Consider the following 24,501-nt stretch of genomic DNA (forward strand, 5'->3'; position numbering starts at 1 on the left):
TCTGACTGTTTCTGTAGCTACATGCCCTGCCCTGTCACACCCTGTCAAAGGGACCGTTATTTAAAAAAAAAAAAAATCCTTCCTGCCACACAAGACTTTATGACAGTCAGTTCCCTTCTGTCTAACAGAGAACACACTGGATTCAAGTAATAAAACCTCATTGGTATTTCGCATCATTCCTGTTTTCTACATATTTTCTATTCATTTGTAGCCAATGTGGCAGAGCAGGTTGCTCATTAGGGTCCGGGCAGCGCAGCTGCCAGGACACTATTGTATTCCTAGGAATTCTTCTTCTTTAGGGTCCGGGCAGCTAAGCTGCCGGGACACTATTGTATTCCTAGGAATTCTTCTTCTTTCTTTCTTTCTTTCTTTCTTTCTTCTTCCAAGGAAGTCATACTTCCCATGGGCGAAAACTCACCAAACTTCACAGAAACATCCAAACCCATGCCAGATTCACTCAACTCCAAGGACATGTGCCCCCCCCTCCTAGGGGGGGCACAATAAGCGTTTAAATTTAAAAACTTTAAAAATTCCTACCAAACCAACGGTAGATGCTACATTGTTGAAACTTCACCACAATGTAGCCTCAATACTGCTGAAACTTTTGTCCACTTAAACTTATTACAAATTATGAAGTCCATCACTCTGTTTTTTTCAATAACTGTAAAACTTTTAAAATGTATCTCCTCCCACAATTTTTGCTCAATTGACACCAAACTTGCTACAGAGCATCTCCAGACCGTCCTCCACAAAACTTGTTTCTCGGATTTTTGATTAAGCAAAAATTGAGCCTACAGTGCATGAAAACGTTTGACTGTAAACAGTACTGTAAACATATACCATCAAATTCTTGCTAAATACATTTTCAATCTTCCTGAAAAAAAATGACAATATTCTGGAGTCATGGTTGATGAAGTTTAGCAAATATCAGAATTTTATCTCAAAAACTGAATTTTTGAGAACATTTTGAATTCTGCTCTCATGGGAACAACTGCAGTCAATGTGAGTGTGGAATTTATAAACATCATATTTTCTCTTATGAAGCAAAACACGTATCATTAAAAACAAATCACCAACATTTCCATGCTGTCAAGATGCAATTTATGTATTATCAGATTTTTGTTTAGATGACTGAATTATTGACATTTTGACCATTTCATCACAACAGCTGCCCGGGCACTGGCTCACCTGAGTGGATAAATGAAGCTACACAGCAGGTTTCACTACCAGCTAATTAGCTCAGCGAGTTAAGAGCTGGTTCTTCGTGTCAGAGATTGTGAGTTCGAGACCCAGCGAGGGTGATGATGACAGGTCAAAATGTCAAATTTCCTAAAGCTATTTTGCTGTCTAAATGCATTTTATGTATTAACAGATTTCTGCGAAATCTGCGTTCACAACTGCTGCCCGGACACTGACTCCCTGAGTCTATTTGAGAAGACACACACCATGTTTCACTTCCAGATAATTAGCTCACTGAGTTAAGCGCTGGTTCTTGGTGTCAGAGGTTGTGAGTTCGAGACCCAGCGCGGGTGATGATGATCAAAATGTCAAATGTCCTCAAGCTATTTTGCTGTCTAAATGCAATTTATGTATTAACAGATTTTTGTTTAGATAACAGAAATCTGCGTTCACAACTGCTGCCCGGACACTGACTCCCTGAGTCTATTTGAGAAGACACACACCATGTTTCACTTCCAGATAATTAGCTCACTGAGTTAAGCGCTGGTTCTTGGTGTCAGAGGTTGTGAGTTCGAGACCCAGCGCGGGTGATGATGATCAAAATGTCAAATGTCCTCAAGCTATTTTGCTGTCTAAATGCAATTTATGTATTAACAGATTTTTGTTTAGATAACAGAAATCTGCGTTCACAACCTCTGAGTCTATTTGAGAAGACACACACCATGTTTCACTTCCAGATAATTAGCTCACTGAGTTAAGCGCTGGTTCTTGGTGTCAGAGGTTGTGAGTTCGAGACCCAGCCAGGGTGATGATGATGACAGATCAAAATGTCAAATGTCCTCAACACAAAACACAAGACAATTGTCCTAATGGTGGCATCACAGCAAGCCTCTAAATTTAAAAATCCAAATAGCTTGGACTGGACCATGTGCGAAGGCTCCTAACATCTTAGACTCATAGTAGATGTTTGACAAATACATATCATTATTTTACCTCAAAAACTGATTTTTCTTTTTCTGCCTACATGACACTGAATGGCTTACTCAATTTGTGAAGCCACTGTTGAACTGCCACTTGTCAATTAGCTGCGATTAGTGCGATAGACACTGGTCTTTGGTTCCCGAGGTTGTAGGTTCAATCCTCAACTGATGCAAATTGGACATTATAAGGACAACTGTCTTGTCTTCCTATTCTCCTGTTTGTTGCTCAGAATTGCCTAAATTTGCCCAAAAGTTGCCCGGACCCGACCCATCGCTGCGCAGCAGCTATAATCTTCTTCTTCTTCTTTCTTTCTTCTTCCAAGGAAGTCATACTTCCCATGGGCGAAAACTCACCAAACTTTGCACAAAGGTTCAGTCCCATGCCAGATTCACTCAACTCCAAGGACATGTGCCCCCCCCTCCTAGGGGGGGCACAATAAGCGTTTAAATTTAAAAACTTTAAAAATTCCTACCAAACCAACGGTAGATGCTACAGTGTTGAAACTTCACCACAATGTAGCCTCAATACTGCTGAAACTTTTGTCCACTTAAACTTATTACAAATTATGAAGTCCATCACTCTGTTTTTTTCAATAACTGTAAAACTTTTAAAATGTATCTCCTCCCACAATTTTTGCTCAATTGACACCAAACTTGCTACAGAGCATCTCCAGACTGTCCTCCACAAAACTTGTTTCTCGGATTTTTGATTAAGCAAAAATTGAGCCTACAGTGCATGAAAACGTTTGACTGTAAACAGTACTGTAAACATATACCATCAAATTCTTGCTAAATACATTTTCAAACTTCCTGAAAAAAAATGACAATATTCTGGAGTCATGGTTGATGAAGTTTGGCAAATATCAGAATTTTAATTCAAAAACTGAATTTTCTAGAACATTTTGAATTCTGCTCTCACGGGAACAACTGCAGCCAATGTGAGTGTGGAATTTTTAAACATCATATTTTCTCTTATGAAGCAAAACACTTATCATTAAAAACAAATCACCAACATTTCCATGCTGTCAAGATGCAATTTATGTATTATCAGATTTTTGTTTAGATGACTGAATTATTGACATTTTGACCATTTCATCACAACAGCTGCCCGGGCACTGGCTCACCTGAGTGGATAAATGAGGCTACACAGCAGGTTTCACTACCAGCTAATTAGCTCAGCGAGTTAGGAGCTGGTTCTTGCTGTCAGAGATTGTGAGTTCGAGACCCAGCGCGGGTGATGATGATCAAAATGTCAAATGTCCTCAAGCTATTTTGCTGTCTAAATGCAATTTATGTATTAACAGATTTTTGTTTAGATAACAGAAATCTGCGTTCACAACTGCTGCCCGGACACTGACTCCCTGAGTCTATTTGAGAAGACACACACCATGTTTCACTTCCAGATAATTAGCTCACTGAGTTAAGCGCTGGTTCTTGGTGTCAGAGGTTGTGAGTTCGAGACCCAGCCAGGGTGATGATGATGACAGATCAAAATGTCAAATGTCCTCAACACAAAACACAAGACAATTGTCCTAATGGTGGCATCACAGCAAGCCTCTAAATTTAAAAATCCAAATAGCTTGGACTGGACCATGTGCGAAGGCTCCTAACATCTTAGACTCATAGTAGATGTTTGACAAATACATATCATTATTTTACCTCAAAAACTGATTTTTCTTTTTCTGCCTACATGACACTGAATGGCTTACTCAATTTGTGAAGCCACTGTTGAACTGCCACTTGTCAATTAGCTGCGATTAGTGCGATAGACACTGGTCTTTGGTTCCCGAGGTTGTAGGTTCAATCCTCAACTGATGCAAATTGGACATTATAAGGACAACTGTCTTGTCTTCCTATTCTCCTGTTTGTTGCTCAGAATTGCCTAAATTTGCCCAAAAGTTGCCCGGACCCGACCCATCACTGCGCAGCAGCTATAATTAGGGTCCGGGCAGCGCAGCTGCCAGGACACTATTGTATTCCTAGGAATTCTTCTTCTTCTTCTTCTTCTTCTTCTTCTTCTTCTTCTTCTTCTTCTTCTTCTTCTTCTTCTTCTTCTTCTTCTTCTTCTTCTTCTTCTTCTTCTTCTTCTTCTTCTTCTTCTTCTTCTTCTTCTTTCTTTCTTCTTCTTCCAAGGAAGTCATACTTCCCATGGGCGAAAACTCACCAAACTTTGCACAAAGGTTCAGTCCCATGCCAGATTCACTCAACTCCAAGGACATGTGCCCCCCCCTCCCAGGGGGGGCACAATAAGCGTTTAAATTTAAAAACTTTAAAAATTCCTACCAAACCAACGGTAGATGCTACAGTGTTGAAACTTCACCACAATGTCGCCTCAATACTGCTGAAACTTTTGTCAACTTAAACTTATTACAAATTATGAAGTCCATCACTCTGTTTTTTTCAATAACTGTAAAACTTTTAAAATGTATCTCCTCCCACAATTTTTGCTCAATTGACACCAAACTTGCTACAGAGCATCTCCAGACTGTCCTCCACAAAACTTGTTTCTCGGATTTTTGATTAAGCAAAAATTGAGCCTACAGTGCATGAAAACGTTTGACTGTAAACAGTACTATAAACATATACCATCAAATTCTTGCTAAATACATTTTCAAACTTCCTGAAAAAAAATGAGAATATTCTGGAGTCATGGTTGATGAAGTTTGGCAAATATGAGAATTTTAATTCAAAAACTGAATTTTCTAGAACATTTTGAATTCTGCTCTCATGGGAACAACTGCAGTCAATGTGAGACTGGAATTTATAAACATCATATTTTCTCTTATGAAGCAAAACACTTATCATTAAAAACAAATCACCAACATTTCCATGCTGTCAAGATGCAATTTATGTATTATCAGATTTTTGTTTAGATGACTGAATTATTGACATTTTGACCATTTCATCACAACAGCTGCCCGGGCACTGGCTCACCTGAGTGGATAAATGAAGCTACACAGCAGGTCTCACTACCAGCTAATTAGCTCAGCGAGTTAGGAGCTGGTTCTTGGTGTCAGAGATTGTGAGTTCGAGACCCAGCGAGGGTGAAGATGATGATGATGACAGTTCGAAATGGCAGATGTCCTCAAGCGATTTTGCTGTCTAAATGCAATTTATGTATTAACAGATTTTTGTTTAGATAACAGAAATCTGCGTTCACAACAGCTGCCCGGACACTGACTCCCTGAGTCTATTTGAGAAGACACACACCATGTCTCACCACCAGATAATTAGCTCACTGAGTTAAGCGCTGGTTCTTGGTGTCAGAGGTTGTGAGTTCAAGACCCAGCCAGGGTGATGATGACAGATCAAAATGTCAAATGTTCTCAACACGAAACACAAGACAATTGTCCTAATGGTGGCATCACAGCAAGCTTCTAAATTTAAAAATCCAAATAGCTTGGACTGGACCATGTGCGAAGGCTCCTAATATCTTAGACTCATAGTAGATGTTTGACAAATACATATCATTATTTTACCTCAAAAACGGATTTTTCTTTTTCTGCCTACACGACAGTGAATGGCTTACTCAATTTGTGAAGCCATTGTTGAATGCAATTTGTCAATTAGCTCAGTGCGATAGACAACAGTCTTTGGTTCCCGAGGTTGTGGGTTCAATCCTCAACTGATGCAAATTGGACATTATAAGGACAACTGTCTTGTCTTCCTATTCTCCTGTTTGTTGCTCAGAATTGCCTAAATTTGCCCAAAAGTAGCCCGGACCCGACCCATCGCTGCGCAGCAGCTATAATTAGGGTCCGGGCAGCGCAGCTGCCAGGACACTATTGTATTCCTAGGAATTCTTCTTCTTCTTCTTCTTCTTCTTCTTCTTCTTCTTTCTTTCTTTCTTCTTCTTCCAAGGAAGTCATACTTCCCATGGGCGAAAACTCACCAAACTTTGCACAAAGGTTCAGTCCCATGCCAGATTCACTCAACTCCAAGGACATGTGCCCCCCCCTCCTAGGGGGGGCACAATAAGCGTTTAAATTTAAAAACTTTAAAAATTCCTACCAAACCAATGGTAGATGCTACAGTGTTGAAACTTCACCACAATGTAGCCTCAATACTGCTGAAACTTTTGTCAACTTAAACTTATTACAAATTATGAAGTCCATCACTCTGTTTTTTTCAATAACTGTAAAACTTTTAAAATGTATCTCCTCCCACAATTTTTGCTCAATTGACACCAAACTTGCTACAGAGCATCTCCAGACCGTCCTCCACAAAACTTGTTTCTCGGATTTTTGATTAAGCAAAAATTGAGCCTACAGTGCATGAAAACGTTTGACTGTAAACAGTACTATAAACATATACCATCAAATTCTTGCTAAATACATTTTCAAACTTCCTGAAAAAAAATGAGAATATTCTGGAGTCATGTTTGATGAAGTTTAGCAAATATCAGAATTTTATCTCAAAAACTGAATTTTCTAGAACATTTTGAATTCTGCTCTCATGGAAACAACTGCAGTCAATGTGAGACTGGAATTTATAAACATCATATTTTCTCTTATGAAGCAAAACACTTATCATTAAAAACAAATCACCAACATTTCCATGCTGTCAAGATGCAATTTATGTATTATCAGATTTTTGTTTAGATGACTGAATTATTGACATTTTGACCATTTCATCACAACAGCTGCCCGGGCACTGGCTCACCTGAGTGGATAAATGAAGCTACACAGCAGGTCTCACTACCAGCCAATTAGCTCAGCGAGTTAGGAGCTGGTTCTTGGTGTCAGAGGTTGTGAGTTCGAGACCCAGCGAGGGTGAAGATGATGATGATGACAGTTCGAAATGGCAGATGTCCTCAAGCTATTTTGCTGTCTAAATGCAATTTATGTATTAACAGATTTTTGTTTAGATAACAGAAATCTGCGTTCACAACTGCTGCCCAGACACTGACTCCCTGAGTCTATTTGAGAAGACACACACCATGTCTCACTTCCAGATAATTAGCTCACTGAGTTAAGCGCTGGTTCTTGGTGTCAGAGGTTGTGAGTTCAAGACCCAGCCAGGGTGATGATGACAGATCAAAATGTCAAATGTTCTCAACACGAAACACAAGACAATTGTCCTAATGGTGGCATCACAGCAAGCTTCTAAATTTAAAAATCCAAATAGCTTGGACTGGACCATGTGCGAAGGCTCCTAATATCTTAGACTCATAGTAGATGTTTGACAAATACATATCATTATTTTACCTCAAAAACGGATTTTTCTTTTTCTGCCTACAAGACAGTGAATGGCTTACTCAATTTGTGAAGCCACTGTTGAACTGCCACTTGTCAATTAGCTCAGTGCGATAGACAACAGTCTTTGGTTCCCGAGGTTGTGGGTTCAATCCTCAACTGATGCAAATTGGACACTATAAGGACAACTGTCTTGTCTTCCTATTCTCCTGTTTGTTGCTCAGAATTGCCTAAATATGCCCAAAAGTAGCCCGGACCCGACCCATCGCTGCGCAGCAGCTATAATCTTCTTCTTCTTCTTTCTTTCTTCTTCCAAGGAAGTCATACTTCCCATGGGCGAAAACTCACCAAACTTTGCACAAAGGTTCAGTCCCATGCCAGATTCATTTAACTCCAAGGACATGTGCCCCCCCCTCCCAGGGGGGGCACAATAAGCGTTTAAATTTAAAAACTTTAAAAATTCCTACCAAACCAACGGTAGATGCTACAGTGTTGAAACTTCACCACAATGTAGCCTCAATACTGCTGAAACTTTTGTCCACTTAAACTTATTACAAATTATGAAGTCCATCACTCTGTTTTTTTCAATAACTGTAAAACTTTTAAAATGTATCTCCTCCCACAATTTTTGCTCAATTGTCACCAAACTTGCTACAGAGCATCTCCAGACTGTCCTCCACAAAACTTGTTTCTCGGATTTTTGATTAAGCAAAAATTGAGCCTACAGTGCATGAAAACGTTTGACTGTAAACAGTACTCTAAACATATACCATCAAATTCTTGCTAAATACATTTTCAAACTTCCTGAAAAAAAATGACAATATTCTGGAGTCATGGTTGATGAAGTTTAGCAAATATCAGAATTTTAATTCAAAAACTGAATTTTTGAGAACATTTTGAATTCTGCTCTCATGGGAACAACTGCAGCCAATGTGAGAGTGGAATTTTTAAACATCATATTTTCTCTTATGAAGCAAAACACTTATCATTAAAAACAAATCACCAACATTTCCATGCTGTCAAGATGGAATTTATGTATTATCAGATTTTTGTTTAGATGACTGAATTATTGACATTTTGACCATTTCATCACAACAGCTGCCCGGGCACTGGCTCACCTGAGTGGATAAATGAAGCTACACAGCAGGTCTCACTACCAGCTAATTAGCTCAGCGAGTTAGGAGCTGGTTCTTGGTGTTAGAGATTGTGAGTTCGAGACCCAGCGAGGGTGATGATGATGATGACAGATCAAAATGTCAGATGTCCTAAAGCTATTTTGCTGTCTAAATGCATTTTATGTATTAACAGATTTTTGTTTAGATAACAGAAATCTGCGTTCACAACTGCTGCCCGGACACTGACTCCCTGAGTCTATTTGAGAAGACACACACCATGTCTCACTTCCAGATAATTAGCTCACTGAGTTAAGCACTGGTTCTTGGTGTCAGAGGTTGTGAGTTCGAGACCCAGCCAGGGTGATGATGATGATGACAGATCAAAATGTCAAATGTCCTCAACACGAAACACAAGACAATTGTCCTAATGGTGCCATCACAGCAAGCTTCTAAATTTAAAAATTCAAATAGCTTAGACTGGACCATCTGCGAAGGCTCCTAACATCTTAAGCCGGGCTTACACTGCACGACTATTCGTCTGTTCACATCTCAAACTGCACGAGCTTCCCTCTTCAGTGCTAAGTCTAAGCCTACTTCTGTCTTCTGGCCCGTAGATTGAAGGAGATGTGAAACATTGGGAGTGAAATATAATCAAACTGTTGTTCCAGTGTTCCTGCAAACACTGCTGCCGTAATCTGTGATCTCATCCGAAGAGCAAAAAGGCAGTGCACATTTAAAAGCTTCACAGGTGAGGTGGTGGTGCTTTGCATTGTCACTGATTTGTGTGGAAGGGGAGGAAAGTTCTGAGACTGCTGACTAGAATCCACGATGGACGTCTGACAGATCAGGAAAAACTGATCTGAAACTCAGACCCATGATTACGATCAGTCTCAGACTCCCACTAATTGCACGTCGTTCTACGATTGCTCTCCACCACGATTACCCTGCGATGCCGCTGAGATTTGTGCTGCTCTATAATTGCTCGATTGTAAACATCAAATTGACATTGGTTCCTGTTGTTGGTTCCGGAGAATGGCTGACGAACGGCAAGTCGCGCTTTTTGTTGGTGCTTTTCTGTGCGCTGAAAAGGAAAAAGCCACAACGCGCAGACGGAGATTGTGGGCCAGAAGTTGGTTGCAGAAGCGTGGCATATATGGACTTTCAATCCTGCAGCAGGAATTGGAGGTAAAGTCATAAATTATCTAGCTAGTTATTTCGTTATTCGTGTGTGTGTGTGTGTGTGTGTGTGTGTGTGTGTGTGTGTGTGTGTGTGCGCGCGTGCGTGCGTGTTCATCGTTATGAGTCACGTCTTTCACATCACAGAGTCATTTATTAATAGCCTAGATATACTTTATTGATTCAAGCTACAACAACATAGTAGAAGTATAGTAGAATATAAAGAAGAAACATAATAAAATAGCAAGATCTAAAGAACAAACTATACATAACAATAAAATAGCAAAGTAGCAATAGCAAATAAAATAAAATGTAATGTACAAAAGTATATACAACAGATTGGCAATGTTGATTTGTGTGTGTGAGCGCGTGCAAGTGTAAGTTGTTGAATAAAGTTACTAGGAGCTGTTTGACACACCATTATGCAAAACACTTTATAAAGCATTTCTTACAGGATGAGGACATGAAGGGCTTCAAGGAGCTGCTGAGGATGAGTCCGGAGGAGTTCCATATTCTCCTGGAGAAGGTAGCCCCACTCATCTCCAAGCAAGACACGCAGTTCAGAAAGTCACGCTCCGTTTTCTGGCTACAGGTACAGTAGATCCACATTGTCTTTTATAGGCTACTGAGGTGCATTATCGTCGGTTGTTTTCATGGCTTTTTCTAAATTTTCTTTTCAGGGGAGACCTACAACTCCTTGAGAATGCAGTACAGGATTGGAGCCACAACCATCAGCAAAATAGTGATGGAGACGTGTGATGCCCTGCATAGGGTATTAAAAGACGACTTCTTGAAGGTAAAATTCTTGTAGAATGTGATTTTAAATGCATAACTGTTTTGCATAACAATATCTTCAGGTTGTCTGATTTATTGCTTTACTCATTTTTAGAAATGCTGTAGCTGTAGCCAATGAACCATATAACTATTTGGATTATTTGTGATCATGGAATATTATTTAATTGTTAAACATGAAAAAGAAAGCAAACAGTCAATTCAAATATTCAGTTCAAACAATGTCTAGGGAACAACGTCATAGTTAGACTACCCATTTACCCATGTGTCACAACCAATTAAAAGGCTAGATAACAAAACAGCTAACAGCCTCCATCTACTGGACAGGTGAAGGTACTACATTTGTGAATCAACAGCACAACACCCTATAGAACAAATGTGATCTACATGTACTAGGGGTTTACAAATACACTATTAAATATCCAAAGAATAATTATGACGTTGTTCCCTAGTAGACGGACTATTTGAACTGAATATTTGAATTGACTGTTTGCTTTGTTTTTGATTCATTCCACCCTGATGAAGCCCGAGCAGTGGCGAAACATGTTGCTGCAGCACACCAGACTGACATGGAGGATGTGAGGATGGATTCAATGGTGGCAGTGTAGAAGTTCACCAGCATCTTCACAGGGAGGTGAAACTTCTTTAGCTGCCGCTAGAAGTACAGCCTCTGCTGAGGCTTCTTGGTGAGGGAGCTTATGTTCTGCTCCCATCTGAGCTCCTGGGAGATGGTGGTGCCCAGGAAGCAGAAGGACTCAACCAGGGTCACTGTAGAGTCACAGAGGATGACAGGGGGAGGGCAGGTGGGTCCTTTCTGAAGTTCACTATCATCTCCACTGTCTTCAGAGCATTCAACTCCAGCTTGTTCATGCTGCACCATGACACTAGACGGTGGAAGAAGCAGTAGTCTCTGCCTGGGTCACTGCTGTAGGCACATACCTCCTCCTGAACCACTGCCAAACACTGATGTGGAGATGCCCTTCATGTTTGTAGGGGATGAAGCTTACCCCTTGCGGAAAGACCTAATGAAGCCATTCCCTCACCGTCACCTCTCCAAAGAGCAGCGCATTTACAACTACAGGCTCTCTCGGGCACGCCGTATTGTGGAAAATGCCTTTGGAATTTTGGCAAATCGCTGGAGAGTCTTCCGCAGCACCATCTGCCTGGAGCCGGACAAAGTTGTGAAAATCACCATGGCCGCCCTCTGCCTCCACAACTTCTTGCGGTCAAGAAGGTCTGTCCCATATGTGCAACCTGGCTACGTGGACTGGGAGGATCAGGGCCATCAGCTTGTTCTGGGAACATGGAGGCAGGAGGGAGAGATGCGGTCAGTGGGCACAGAGATGGGACGAGCCAGGAACCCAACGGTCTTAGCGAAACAGCAGCGGGACCAACTCAAGGAGTACTTTCTGGCAACAAAATACTTACCCAATATTTACCTGTTAACATGTATTAGAATAGGAAACATACAGCTCCTGACTGCCTACAGCAGTGACCCAGGCAGAGACTACTGCTTCTTCCACCGTCTAGTGTCATGGTGCAGCATGAACAAGCTGGAGTTGAATGCTCTGAAGACAGTGGAGATGATAGTGAACTTCAGAAAGGACCCACCTGCCCTCCCCCTGTCATCCTCTGTGACTCTACAGTGACCCTGGTTGAGTCCTTCTGCTTCCTGGGCACCACCATCTCCCAGGAGCTCAGATGGGAGCAGAACATAAGCTCCCTCACCAAGAAGCCTCAGCAGAGGCTGTACTTCTAGCGGCAGCTAAAGAAGTTTCACCTCCCTGTGAAGATGCTGGTGAACTTCTACACTGCCACCATTGAATCCATCCTCACATCCTCCATGTCAGTCTGGTGTGCTGCAGCTACGGCCAGATACAAGGCCAAACTGCAACGTGTCTCCAAATTCTTATTCTATTCTATTTTTGGTACTTTTATGTTTGCACCTGACACCAAGACAAGTTCCTTGTGATTCTGATACTGATTCTGATTCTGAATATATTTATTAATATCGGTATAAAAATTGTTTTTCAGACACCAACATCAGAAGAGGCCTGGAGAGCAATCGCCAACGGCTTCTGGATGAAGTGGCAATTTCCAAATTGTCTCGGCGCAATGGATGGCAAGCACATCTTCATTCAGCCACCTGCAAATTCTGGCAGCACATTCCGAGACTACAAGGGAAGGTTCTCTGTCCTGCTGATGGCAGTGGTTGATGCCACTTACCAATTCACTTATGTGAATGTGGGTGTCCAGGGTAGGGTAGGGGATGCCGGGTTGTTTGCAGCATCTGACCTCCGAAGCGCCATGGACCGCAACCTCCTGCACATACCTCCTCCTGAACCACTGCCAAACACTGATGTGGAGATGCCCTTCATGTTTGTAGGGGATGAAGCTTACCCCTTGCGGAAAGACCTAATGAAGCCATTCCCTCACCGTCACCTCTCCAAAGAGCAGCGCATTTACAACTACAGGCTCTCTCGGGCACGCCGTATTGTGGAAAATGCCTTTGGAATTTTGGCAAATCGCTGGAGAGTCTTCCGCAGCACCATCTGCCTGGAGCCGGACAAAGTTGTGAAAATCACCATGGCCGCCCTCTGCCTCCACAACTTCTTGCGGTCAAGAAGGTCTGTCCCATATGTGCAACCTGGCTACGTGGACTGGGAGGATCAGGGCCATCAGCTTGTTCTGGGAACATGGAGGCAGGAGGGAGAGATGCGGTCAGTGGGCACAGAGATGGGACGAGCCAGGAACCCAACGGTCTTAGCGAAACAGCAGCGGGACCAACTCAAGGAGTACTTTCTGTCCACAGCTGGCAGTGTGCCCTGGCAAGAACAAATGGTCGGATAACAGGAGCATAGAGTAGTCTATGGGTTTTGCTTTGCATTATGTTTGAGATTCCCAATTAAATTACAAAAGTAGATTGGACAACTGTTTTGTGTTAATGAACCTTTATTTTCCCAGTCAAATATTGACATGTTCATTTTTCTCAGTCAAATATTGACATTTTGAAACACAAAGTTCAAAAAAATAAAGATATATATATAAAGCAAACAGGGTTATTTGTTACTTCCTTTCTTGTATAGACTTTCTGTAAACTGCAAACAGCAATTGCAAAAAAAAGATGAAAATAAATGCTAAATATATTTTAAAAAACGGGTAACTCCTCCTGTATGCTATAAAAAACGGAATATCACCTGACACTTCTGCATTTAAAAAGAAATGTACCTAAATTTACCAAAACAAACAAGGCCTGAGAACTCTCAAAGGACTAACTTACTGTAGGTGAAATACAGTCTGCAAGTTGTAATGTAGTATAGCCTACTAAATTTAGCATTCTGTACTACATAGAAGTTAACTCGTATCCAATTCGGATAAACCCAATAACAAACAAATTTTGGTAACGCTTTACATTAACTACACACACATAATGCATACATAAATGCCTTATGTAGTTTCCATTACTCCATCACTCATTCATAACCTGTACATGGGACTCATGACACATTCATAACATATCCATTGTGTAGTGCAGGATAACGTCGTATCCAATGCATGTTATGATTGTGTCCTGAGTTCTGTGTATAGGTTATGAATGAGTTACGGTTAAGTCATGGATGTGTTATGGATGCATTATGTGCATGTAGTTAATGTAAAGCGTTACCTTTTTTTTTTTTTACATGAATGCTGTATTGCTGATTTTAGTCATCATCTTCTTCTAGCAATGCCATGAAGCCCTGGGTATCAGTGTGGGTTGACACTGAGGCCATAACCTTGAGGCTGGCTTTGTGTGAGGGAGGCTGAGGGGCTACAACCCTGAGGCTGGCTTTGTGTGTGGGAGGCTGAGGGGCTATAACCCTGCAAAGGATGGCTTTGTGTTGGTCTAAGTGTGGAGGCATAAGCATGAGGGGGCAATGCGGGGGCATAACCTTGAGGAGGAGGTGGTAGGAGGTAAGATGAGTGTGGCACATGTAATGGAGGAGCAGAAAACATGGGTGATTGATCTCTCTGTCTTGAAGTGGATGGGCCTCCTGCGGCATACTGTGGCATGAAGCCTCTCTGGTCTGCCTCCTGGGCATCATATAACAAGGACATGATGCTCCTTTTTGCCCCCATCTTTATCGCCCTATCTTTAATCTGCCTCAACTCGCTTGAAACTTGTTTACCAAATGTTTCCTCGTCATCTGGGGGTTTGCAAGAAGAAGACATTTTTTTAAGTATTTCTAGTTTCTGGAGCTCAACTCCATCAGCAGCTGCAGCTCTCCTCCTTTTCTCCTTCCGGCGCTGATGTGCTGGGGCTGGCGTTTCATCACTGTCATCTACATCCACTGGAGGGAAAAAATAATGAACTTTGTCACTATAGAAGTGCAAGTATAGGTGTAGAGATATTTTAAAAGTACTATAGCCCATGATGCTAAACTCAAAAGGTACAGTGTCTGGTGGGGTGCATGGTCTGGAGCAATACCTTGCTCCTCCAGTTGGTTATCCACAACCTCCAGTTGGGCCTCTGGGTCCTCCTGCCTCTCCTCTGCCTGACTGTCCTCCACTGAGGATTCATCCTCTTCAAGATCCAACTAGAGAAGGGTAAAAGTCAGTCTATTCTACAGGCTGAGATTTATAATGAGAAGTATTGTATTTAAATAGTACTGTAGACTAATCTTACATCTATGGCAAATTTGGAAAGACTTTGTGTCATTATGACAACATTATGTATGAGTTATATGAAGTTATTATTGTAGTTATTTTAACAGTTATTGCTAAAGAGCTGGCAAGTATAAGAGCAACCGATACAAGCTCATATAGCACAGATGTCAAATGACAGTTTTCACCTCTGGGACATAAAAGTTTATTCTGATTATGATATACCGTAGCCTAACTTTTTGTACTGTTATACACAAACCAGTAATGATGACACAACATTAAAGTGGGAACAGGGATATGCATGTGTGGCTGTTTACTTACACTGGATTGACTCTGCCGGTGAATGACATATGGTCTTAAAAATTCTAGATGCCTAAGGATCCAGGTTTGCCTCAGTGTCAGGGCCTTTTGAGCGCTCCCGCTTGGCTTTGGCCTCAGAAGCTTCCCAAACTGGGTGCGCAGAGAAGCTGTCCTCCTCTCGATTTCACTGACTGCAATTACAATAATAGCAACAAACATGAACGGACCTATTGGGCAACTCTATTGCAAACTTATATTCAGAGATGGACAGAGTACTCAACCCCAGTACTTGAGTAAGAGTACAAATACTACTGGTCAAAATGTACTCTGTTACAAGTAAAAGTAGCTCAGTCGACATGTTACTCCAGTAAGAGTAAAAAAGTACTTGCTTTTAAAGGTACTTAAGTATCCAAAAGTACATGCTTTTAAAATTACTTTAAGTCAAAGTAAGAGTCAGAGTAAATGTCTTATTGTTCACATCAATGAATGACTGAATTTAAGGAGCTTTTAACTCTTGTTTGTGAGAATGAACTCTTTGAAAGCAGCTGCACTTACGTGCTGCTTTTAGGGGTTAGGGTTTCCTTCTTTGACAAACACAGCTTGTGTCCAATAGGATTTTAGAAAAAAAAAAAGAGCAGACCTGAAAGTAACAAATATTTTTACTTAGTTAATTTCTAGGAAGCCTTCCTAGTAATTTCTAGGAAGCCTTCCTAGAAATTAACTAAAAATATTTGTCTTGGAAATATATTCAAGAGTAATAAGTAGGCTACCAAAGAAATAGCCTATAATAAAGTACAAATCCTCTGGATATGTACTTAAGTACAGTACTCAAGTAAATTTACTGTCCACAACTGCTTATATTATTATCACAGTGAAAAACACTAGCTAATCATATCCTACCAGGTAGACCCAGAGCTGAGGCGATGGCTCTCCAACTATTGTCCCTCACGTTTCTGTCGTGGTAGGAAGCAGCGGAGACGTCAAAAAGACATTCGTGCTCCCTCCACAGCTCCACCAACCTCTCCTCCTTCTCCTCGGACCACTGCGTGCGCGCAGCGGGAGCTTGACCTCGACCTCTGGTAGTCATTTGAGCTGTGTTTGTGTTTTTGTGTGGAGATTTGGGGCAAAAACTTGTCGTATGTGCAGAATCGTGACGTAGGACCCCATACATTGTCCGTCACGACGAGAAATTTTCTGGCATGTCAGAAATTAATCGGGAGGTCGGCGACTCGTCTTTAGGACGTCGGGACGTGACGCAGAGCCTCACTAACCATACGTCCCGATTATGCTCACGACCCCGCGATCCCTCTAAGATTATGCAAATTAGGCTGCGACTCGTCTGGGACGAGAAAATCGTGGCAAAATCGTGCAGTGTAAGCCCGCCTTTAGACTCATAGTAGATGTTTGACAAATACATATCATTATTTTACCTCAAAAACTGATTTTTCTTTTTCTGCCTACACGACAGTGAATGGCTTACTCAATTTGTGAAGCCACTGTTGAATGCCATTTGTCAATTAGCTCAGTGCGATAGACAACGGTCTTTGGTTCCCGAGGTTGTGGGTTCAATCCTCAACTGATGCAAATTGGACATTATAAGGACAACTGTCTTGTCTTCCTATTGTCCTGTTTGTTGCTCAGAATTGCCTAAATTTGCCCAAAAGTAGCCCGGACCCGACCCATCGCTGCGCAGCAGCTATAATTAGGGTCCGGGCAGCTAAGCTGCCGGGACACTATTGTATTCCAAGGAATTCTTCTTTAGGGTCCGGGCAGCTAAGCTGCCGGGACACTATTGTATTCCTAGGAATTCTTCTTCTTCTTCTTCTTCTTCTTCTTCTTCTTCTTCTTCTTCTTCTTCTTCTTCTTCTTCTTCTTTCTTTCTTTCTTCTTCTTCCAAGGAAGTCATACTTCCCATGGGCGAAAACTCACCAAACTTTGCACAAAGGTTCAGTCCCATGCCAGATGCACTCAACTCCAAGGACATGTGCCCCCCCCTCCTAGGGGGGGCACAATAAGCGTTTAACCCTTAAACAGGCAACGTGCACCGGGAGATACACCCACTTTAACATCCTGTAGGGGGTGTGCTGGGAGGTTTTCACTAATGAAGTTTGCATTTATCAAAAGTCTTGTCTGGTATTAGCATCTAGATGATATGATTTGGTTCAGGCTATCTTTCATCGTTTCGTCAGCCTGATCTGAAAACATCATGGCTGCCGGTGGTGGAGAACCTGCTTCCTTCCGTGCAACTTATCATATATTAATCATACTTATTTTCAATAAAACAACAGTATAAATTCCTAAAATGAATTAGAACAGTTGTCTAAACATTCTCATGAAGAAAAAATGTTCCAACTGTGTTTGGGGTGTTACTTAGCAGCTTTTGAAATGTATGTATCCCATGAGATACGTTGCCAGATTAGGGGTAGAAATTTTGTCAATGTTCATTATTCAAAATGTTGTTTCAAACTGGAAGGCATGCTAATAATTACTGCAGTATCAGATATTATCATGCACAGCTTTGCCCATTACAACAGTATAACTGTATTTTACTTAAATAAATATATTTATTTTCAAGCAGGGCATCTCGGCTAGGTCATTTTATGGGAAAAGAAAGGATGTGGTCAACTGCTGTCACAGAACCAGTCACACACAACACAACAATAAATACAGACTATAAATAGCTAAAAAATAAATAATAACTGGTGGTATGTATGTAGTTAGGGGTGTAACAAATAGTCAATTCACGATACGTTACGAAATACGACATAGGGCTCACGATATGAAATAGTCACGGTATAATGTAAAGTGGGGGGGTACCCAATGAAGATCTGTGTAACAAATTTTTGTTGATGAAAAACAATTTGACTGCAAATGGACTTTATGCACAGTTCCACTACTTCCTGAAATAAGCCAGCTTGTTTATTTCCTGTCTTACATTACTGGACCAACTAATTAATCCAGGTGTGTCTGACCTCACAACTATGGTCAGGCACACCTGGATTAATTAGTTGGTACCTGAACCTGAACCACAAGAGGTCTTTTTGTTTTTCAGTCTTTTCCTAACTATGTGCACAAAACAAGCAAGTATTTTGCCATCTTCTGCCATTCCCAGGTGCAAAATGTTAGAATAAAATGTTATTATGAGTTAATTTAAGATTAGTGCGAAATACAAACATAAAATTCTGTCTCTCTAAAGGTAAATGCAAAAATATTATTTTTTAATTTCTCCCTTATGCAGACTTGAAAACATACAAAAGTTTGGGTAGCACTACATAATACGGCCCGCGACTTACAGCGTACCTACCGCTCTCTTGCCGCGTAGGTTGCAGCTTATTTCACACAAGTACTGAGTAACTGCAGCTCACTTTCCCCCGTTTCCCCCGTGCATTTACAGTGTAACTAGGCTGCGTCTTAGCGCGTAACTTACATCCTGCTTCACACCAACTTCCACAGAAGTACAGGGTAACTCTCGCTGTTTTACAGTTTAACTAGGCTGCGTCTTGGCACGTAACTCCTGTCCTACTTTCCCCGGACTTACAGTGTAACTCCTGCCAGGTACATTAGAAATTAAATAGTCTACTGTACAATATGAGCACAGTTGCAATCCATGTTTTCCAAAAGTGTCAGCAGCGACATTTCACCTCTATTTCAGAGATTTATTATTCATTATTTAATTGTATGGTTTGGAATAGGTGAGAAATGGGTATAGAGTGTGGACATTTTCCAATACAGTAACAGGCTGGCTGGTAGCAAACTTACCTCTCTAAAATGCACATCTATGAAAGTCTAGTTCTGTCATCCAAGGGCAAAACACAAACTATACAGTAATACATCCACAATAATGAGTCATTCGGAGAGTTAGAAAATGTTTTTATTATTTATTAACTAAGTAGAGGGTAACGGGCTGTATTATAAAGTAATGGCTGTTACTCTGCACCTATACAGTAGCTGTCATGCACCTACACACTACTTGTCTTAGAGTTTACTGCAGCTGTAACTACTGTCTAAGTAGAACCAGTAAGTTAGAACACAGTTTGTTTCACGAGATAACATCATCTGAAAGTACAGTAATACAAAGACAACAGTCAAGAGTAACAATAATGTACTGGTGCAGCCTACAGTTGTGAAACAGTATGGTCATAGCATTGATTTTGTAAAATTGAAGATTTTTAAATGGTTAAAATATTTACTCAATAGTTAAAGAAAAAAATATGTATAATTTGTAATTGATTAATATGCTTAAAAATCACAAGTTATGGTTTAAAGAAAAACTGTACCGTTCAAAGTTATTAATTTTCTCACTTTGTTTTACAGTGATGCATTTATGTGATGAAGTTGATGATACAATATATAATTATGTTTCTACACAGGTGAGGTTTTTGAGATGCCATGAAAATGGTACCTGACGAGGGAGATGGCACGCCACCCATGACCCTGATCTCTGCTTTGGCCCAAGGAGCTGGATCAAGATCAAGATCACCTTTCATGGAGGAGCCCATCCATTCTCCATTACTGAGTGTCACACTCTGGTGTGATAGTAGTATCACAACAATCTTTTCAACTTGACTCTTAGAAAGTACATTTTGTCAAATGAAACTGACTTGACTGACTATTTTAGACCTAGAAGGACCAGACAGATGGATCAAAACTAAATGAAACAGTTTATAACAGAAGGAACAAAACTGAACTTTAATGTAAATAACAAAAGCCAGTAGAAATCTGTTATTTTATGATGTCAGGGACACTTCAGTTAGTTTTGTCTTTGTATTACTGTACTTTCAGATGATGTTATCTCGTGAAACAAACTGTGTTCTAACTTACTGGTTCTACTTAGACAGTAGTTACAGCTGCAGTAGAAGGTATGCAGACTAAGGAGGGAGTAACAGCCATTACTTTATAATACAGCCCGTTACCCTCTACTTACTGGGTAACTCTAAGAAGCCAGCCTGTTACTGTATTGGAAAATGTCCACACTCTATACCCATTTCTCACCTATTCCAAACCATACAATTAAATAATGAATAATAAATCTCTGAAATAGAGGTGAAATGTCGCTGCTGACACTTTTGGAAAACATGGATTGCAACTGTGCTCATATTGTACAGTAGACTATTGCCTAGTTAAACTGTAAAACAGCGAGAGTTGAGAGCGGTAGGTACGCTGTAAGTCGCGGGCCGTATTATGTAGTGCTACCAAAGTTTGTTGCCTGTCTTCACTATAAAACAGTGTTTCCACTAGGATTTTTTGATGGAGTAGCAGCAGTGGCGTGTCACTTCTTTATGAGACTGCTTTCTAATGAGATTACAAAATTGTTTACTCAATTTGTGAAGCCACTGTTGAATGCCATTTGTCAATTAGCTCAGTGCGATAGACAACGGTCTTTGGTTCCCGAGGTTGTGGGTTCAATCCTCAACTAATGCAAATTGAACATTATAAGGTCAACTGTCCTGTCTTCCTATTCTCCTGTTTGTTGCTCAGAATTGCCTAAATTTGCCCAAAAGTAGCCCGGACCCGACCCATCGCTGCGCAGCAGCTATAATCTTCTTCTTCTTTCTTCTTCTTCTTCCAAGGAAGTCATACTTCCCATGGGTGAAAACTCACCAAACTTCACAGAAACATCCAACCCCATGCCAGATTCACTCAACTCCAAGGACATGTGCCCCCCCCTCCTAGGGGGGGCACAATAAGCGTTTAAATTTAAAAACTTTAAAAATTCCTACCAAACCAACGGTAGATGCTACAGTGTTGAAACTTCACCACAATGTAGCCTCAATACTGCTGAAACTTTTGTCCACTTAAACTTATTACAAATTATGAAGTCCATCACTCTGTTTTTTTCTTTTTTTTTTTTTTTTTTTTTTTAATATTAACTGTTTTTATTATCGATTTATTGATCTTCAACATCAGACTGAAGACTGAAGAGGGAGAGAGAAGGAGAAAGAGAGAGACATCAACCGTTAACTGAACAACAAATCATTGTAGAGCCAATCAAAACAGAGGAGTTGGGGGGGGGGGGGTCATGTCTCTGCAGAGAGAACGAGACAGCAGGACACAACCACAGAGTCTTTTTTAAAGTCACTTATTAATGTCCAGTCGTTGGTCATCTGCTGCTCCTCCTCTCTACATCCGTCCACCTGTTCATCCCACCGCCTCGCCACTCGTCCACCCAGGCAGCTGCAGACTGTAGGTATGTTGAAATCCTCTTTTCACTGTTTCCATGCAGCCCTAATCCGTTAAGAACTCTCACCAGACTCCATGCAAATATTTCCCTTTTTTAGAGTTGTGTGAAACGTGCTGAGTTCGGGAGAATCGCACTGATGTGGATCAGCCCCCGAGTCTGCACTCACAGGAGGTCTGGAAAGTTATGGAGGAAGCTTTGGTGGTCCACAGGTTGTAGTTTTCAAAGAGGAACTAACTAAATAATTGTGTTGTTTTGTTCTCAGGTTCGTTCTTATGGAACCAAAACTCAAACCTGAAAGTGCATATTAGTATTAATCTATTATTATTGTAATTTAACAAACAGCTGTGGCACAGCTGCAGACCACAGCAGCTACAGCAGGCTGTCCAAGAAAACACTGAGACAGATAGAAAGAAGAGATTTTTTGAACTCAGATAAAAAGAGAGGGATGGGCTTCTCCGACCTGCTGGACGAGGTGAGTTTACAACTGTCAACTGTAATCTGATTACTGGATCGTGTAATCTGATCACTGTGTAATGCAATTGTGTAACAGCATCTAAATGTAATCTGATTACTTTGTTTCTTAACAGTGTCACTGACATGACAGTCATGTAAACTAACTTCAGTTGAACCCACCTAGCCAGGTAAACCATATGTGTGATGCAGATGTGTGACAAAACCCCATCTACCCCCCACCCCCACCCTCCTGCCATGGTGAGGTGGGTGGTTTTGGCAGGTATCAGTGGCTCCATGTGACCCTGATCAGTTTCCCTGGTCTGATGATGGCCAGTCAGAACTTGCTGAACAACTTTGTCTCCGGAATCCCCGCCCACCACTGCAGTCTGCCGGCCAATCACAGCTTCTACAATCTGTCTCAGCAACAGGTAATCTGTCTCGCCACCAGGTGTCCTTTCTCTCCAGCAGGTAATCTGACCATGTGATTGGTTGTTTCAGCTTGTAAAAGCCTTCATCCCTCTGGACTCTTCAGGAAATAGACTGGACCGCTGCAGGAGGTGATGCTTCTTTTTGCTCTCCAAGTTTTACTGTGTCAATGAATAAACTTCCTCTAACCTCACTTCCCATTCCGCCTGCTGCTGTGCAGGTATGTGGAACCTCAGTGGCATCTGCTAAGCGCTAACAGCTCAACTAACACAAGTCAGCTACAGACTGAAGAGTGTCTGGATGGGTGGACCTTCGACCGCTCCGAGTTCCTGGCCACCACCGTCTCTCTTCATATGTCGACAGCATGATGTCTTCATGTAGAGTTCCATGTTTTAGCTCCGATGTCCTCTATCTGTGTCCCCTCAGGTTTGGGAGGCGGTCTGTCCTTATTTGGTCATATCTGCAGCTTGGCATACTTGGTTGTAGCTCTGCCCTCTCTCCTACATACGCTGCCTACTGCATCTTTAGGTTTCTGAGTGGGATGGCGGTGTCTGGGGTCATCCTCAATGGAGTGTCACTGAGTATATCTATCAGTTCACCTCTCTGTCTGTCTGGAGCCTGGTTTATGCTTCTGCGTCAACTCCACGCTGTAAGCACCCCGCTGCTTTGTTGCCATTGTGCACGTTTTGATGTTCTGTGTTGAGAGAACACGTCGCTGTGCAGCTAGGGGGTGTGTGGTTTCAGGAGGGTCATTTGTGAAACATTCTTAATCTTCCTGCTTCGTTCTTCTGGACACAGTGAAACGTGGAGACCGAAGAAGAAAGAGTGTTTTTGGTAACAACTCTATGCTATCAACATTTTTTTTTTTTTTTTTTTTTTAATTTTACAATACAGGACAATACAGGACAGACAACAAACAAAACAAGGTGTAAACAACAGCAAATAACAACAACTACAGTTTGTGGTTTTGTGTTTGTGTGTGTGTGTGTGTGTGTGTGAGTGTGTGTGTGTGTGTGGGGGGGGTATGACTAGTGGCCTTGAATAGAGACAGAAAATAAATGAACAAATAAACATAGAAATGAGTAGACAAAATTGCGAAATATGCCAAACACTCTAGTATGAGAAGAGACAGAGATGAAAAGGTTGGTAGGTAGAAAAATAAACAAATAAATACAAATAACAATAACAAATAAATAAATAAATGGGGAGAGAAACAGGAAAAAAACAAAACAAAAACGCAACGGGATCAGGCAACAGTATGGAGAGTGGATGGATGAGGAGGGGGATCCCAGAATTTATTGTATGGAGTTTATAGTACACCTCGGGTCCCTGCTGACCCGCAGGGGACCGGCCCGCCGCCCCCCCAACACCCCCAAAACCCCCCACCCCCACCCCGTGTGCCCCGGACTGCGTGCGGCCCAACACCTTACCCTATATCTAACTGTGTTTGCAATTTCATATTCTATTATTATTATTTTTATTTATTTATCTATTTATTTATTTTTTCCCTTTTAATTAATTAATTATTTTAAGAAATGTGTATGTTGTGCATTAAAACCAGGGAAAGGGGGTGTTATGAAGTGTCCCCTTTCCTTTACCTAAGCTAGTGTGATGTGCATTAAAAAAGCTGATGAGCCACCCGGGAATGGTCCGGGGCAGAGAGGCGGGGGGAGGCCGGGAGGGGCAAGGAGACGACAGGCCAAGATCCCCCATGCTTGGCCCAGCAGGGGCCCGAGTAATGCTAATATTAATAGATTAAGTTTAAAGGGAGTTATTATAGTAATAGTGGTAGTGTGGTCTGTTATCCTTCCCCCTCCTCCAAAAAACAAACAAACAAACAAACAAAAAAACAAAAAAACAAAAAAAAAACCAGAAAGGAAGAGAAAAAGAAATTATTTATAATAATAAGAATAGCAACTGCAATAATGACAACATGGCAATAGATGGTAGTGTTAATTATGATGAGAACGGTAGTGGTGGTGTGTATGAGAAACAAACAAACAGAAATAATCACCCAGCTCAGAATAATAAATAAAAATAAGAAGTTTTAAATAAAAAATAAA

At 41.2% G+C, this 24,501-nt stretch overlaps 1 protein-coding gene across 1 annotated transcript; it reads left to right on the top strand.

Moving 5' to 3' along the window:
* Positions 1-21,382: 21,382 nt before the first annotated feature.
* On the top strand, positions 21,383-22,806 carry LOC146966989 (solute carrier family 22 member 6-like). The gene is made up of 6 exons (XM_085764024.1): positions 21,383-21,565; positions 21,659-21,730; positions 21,902-22,031; positions 22,276-22,440; positions 22,511-22,569; positions 22,659-22,806. Exons 2-6 carry the CDS (start codon positions 21,696-21,698, stop codon positions 22,804-22,806), a joined length of 537 nt encoding a protein of 178 aa, XP_085620150.1. The 5' UTR covers positions 21,383-21,565; positions 21,659-21,695.
* Positions 22,807-24,501: the final 1,695 nt, after the last annotated feature.

This window comes from Trachurus japonicus, chromosome 20 (assembly GCF_045865225.1).
Source record: "Trachurus japonicus isolate A0001 chromosome 20, Traja_1.0".
Taxonomy (NCBI): domain Eukaryota; kingdom Metazoa; phylum Chordata; class Actinopteri; order Carangiformes; family Carangidae; genus Trachurus; species Trachurus japonicus.

Coding starts and splice junctions, on each gene's coding strand:
- LOC146966989 (XM_085764024.1), top strand. CDS start 21,696: ATGTGGATCAGCCCCCGAGTCTGCACTCACAGGAG. Junction 21,731..21,901: donor CGAGTCTGCACTCACAGGAG/GTCTGGAAAGTT, acceptor TTTAACAAACAG/CTGTGGCACAGCTGCAGACC. Junction 22,570..22,658: donor AGACTGGACCGCTGCAGGAG/GTGATGCTTCTT, acceptor GCTGCTGTGCAG/GTATGTGGAACCTCAGTGGC.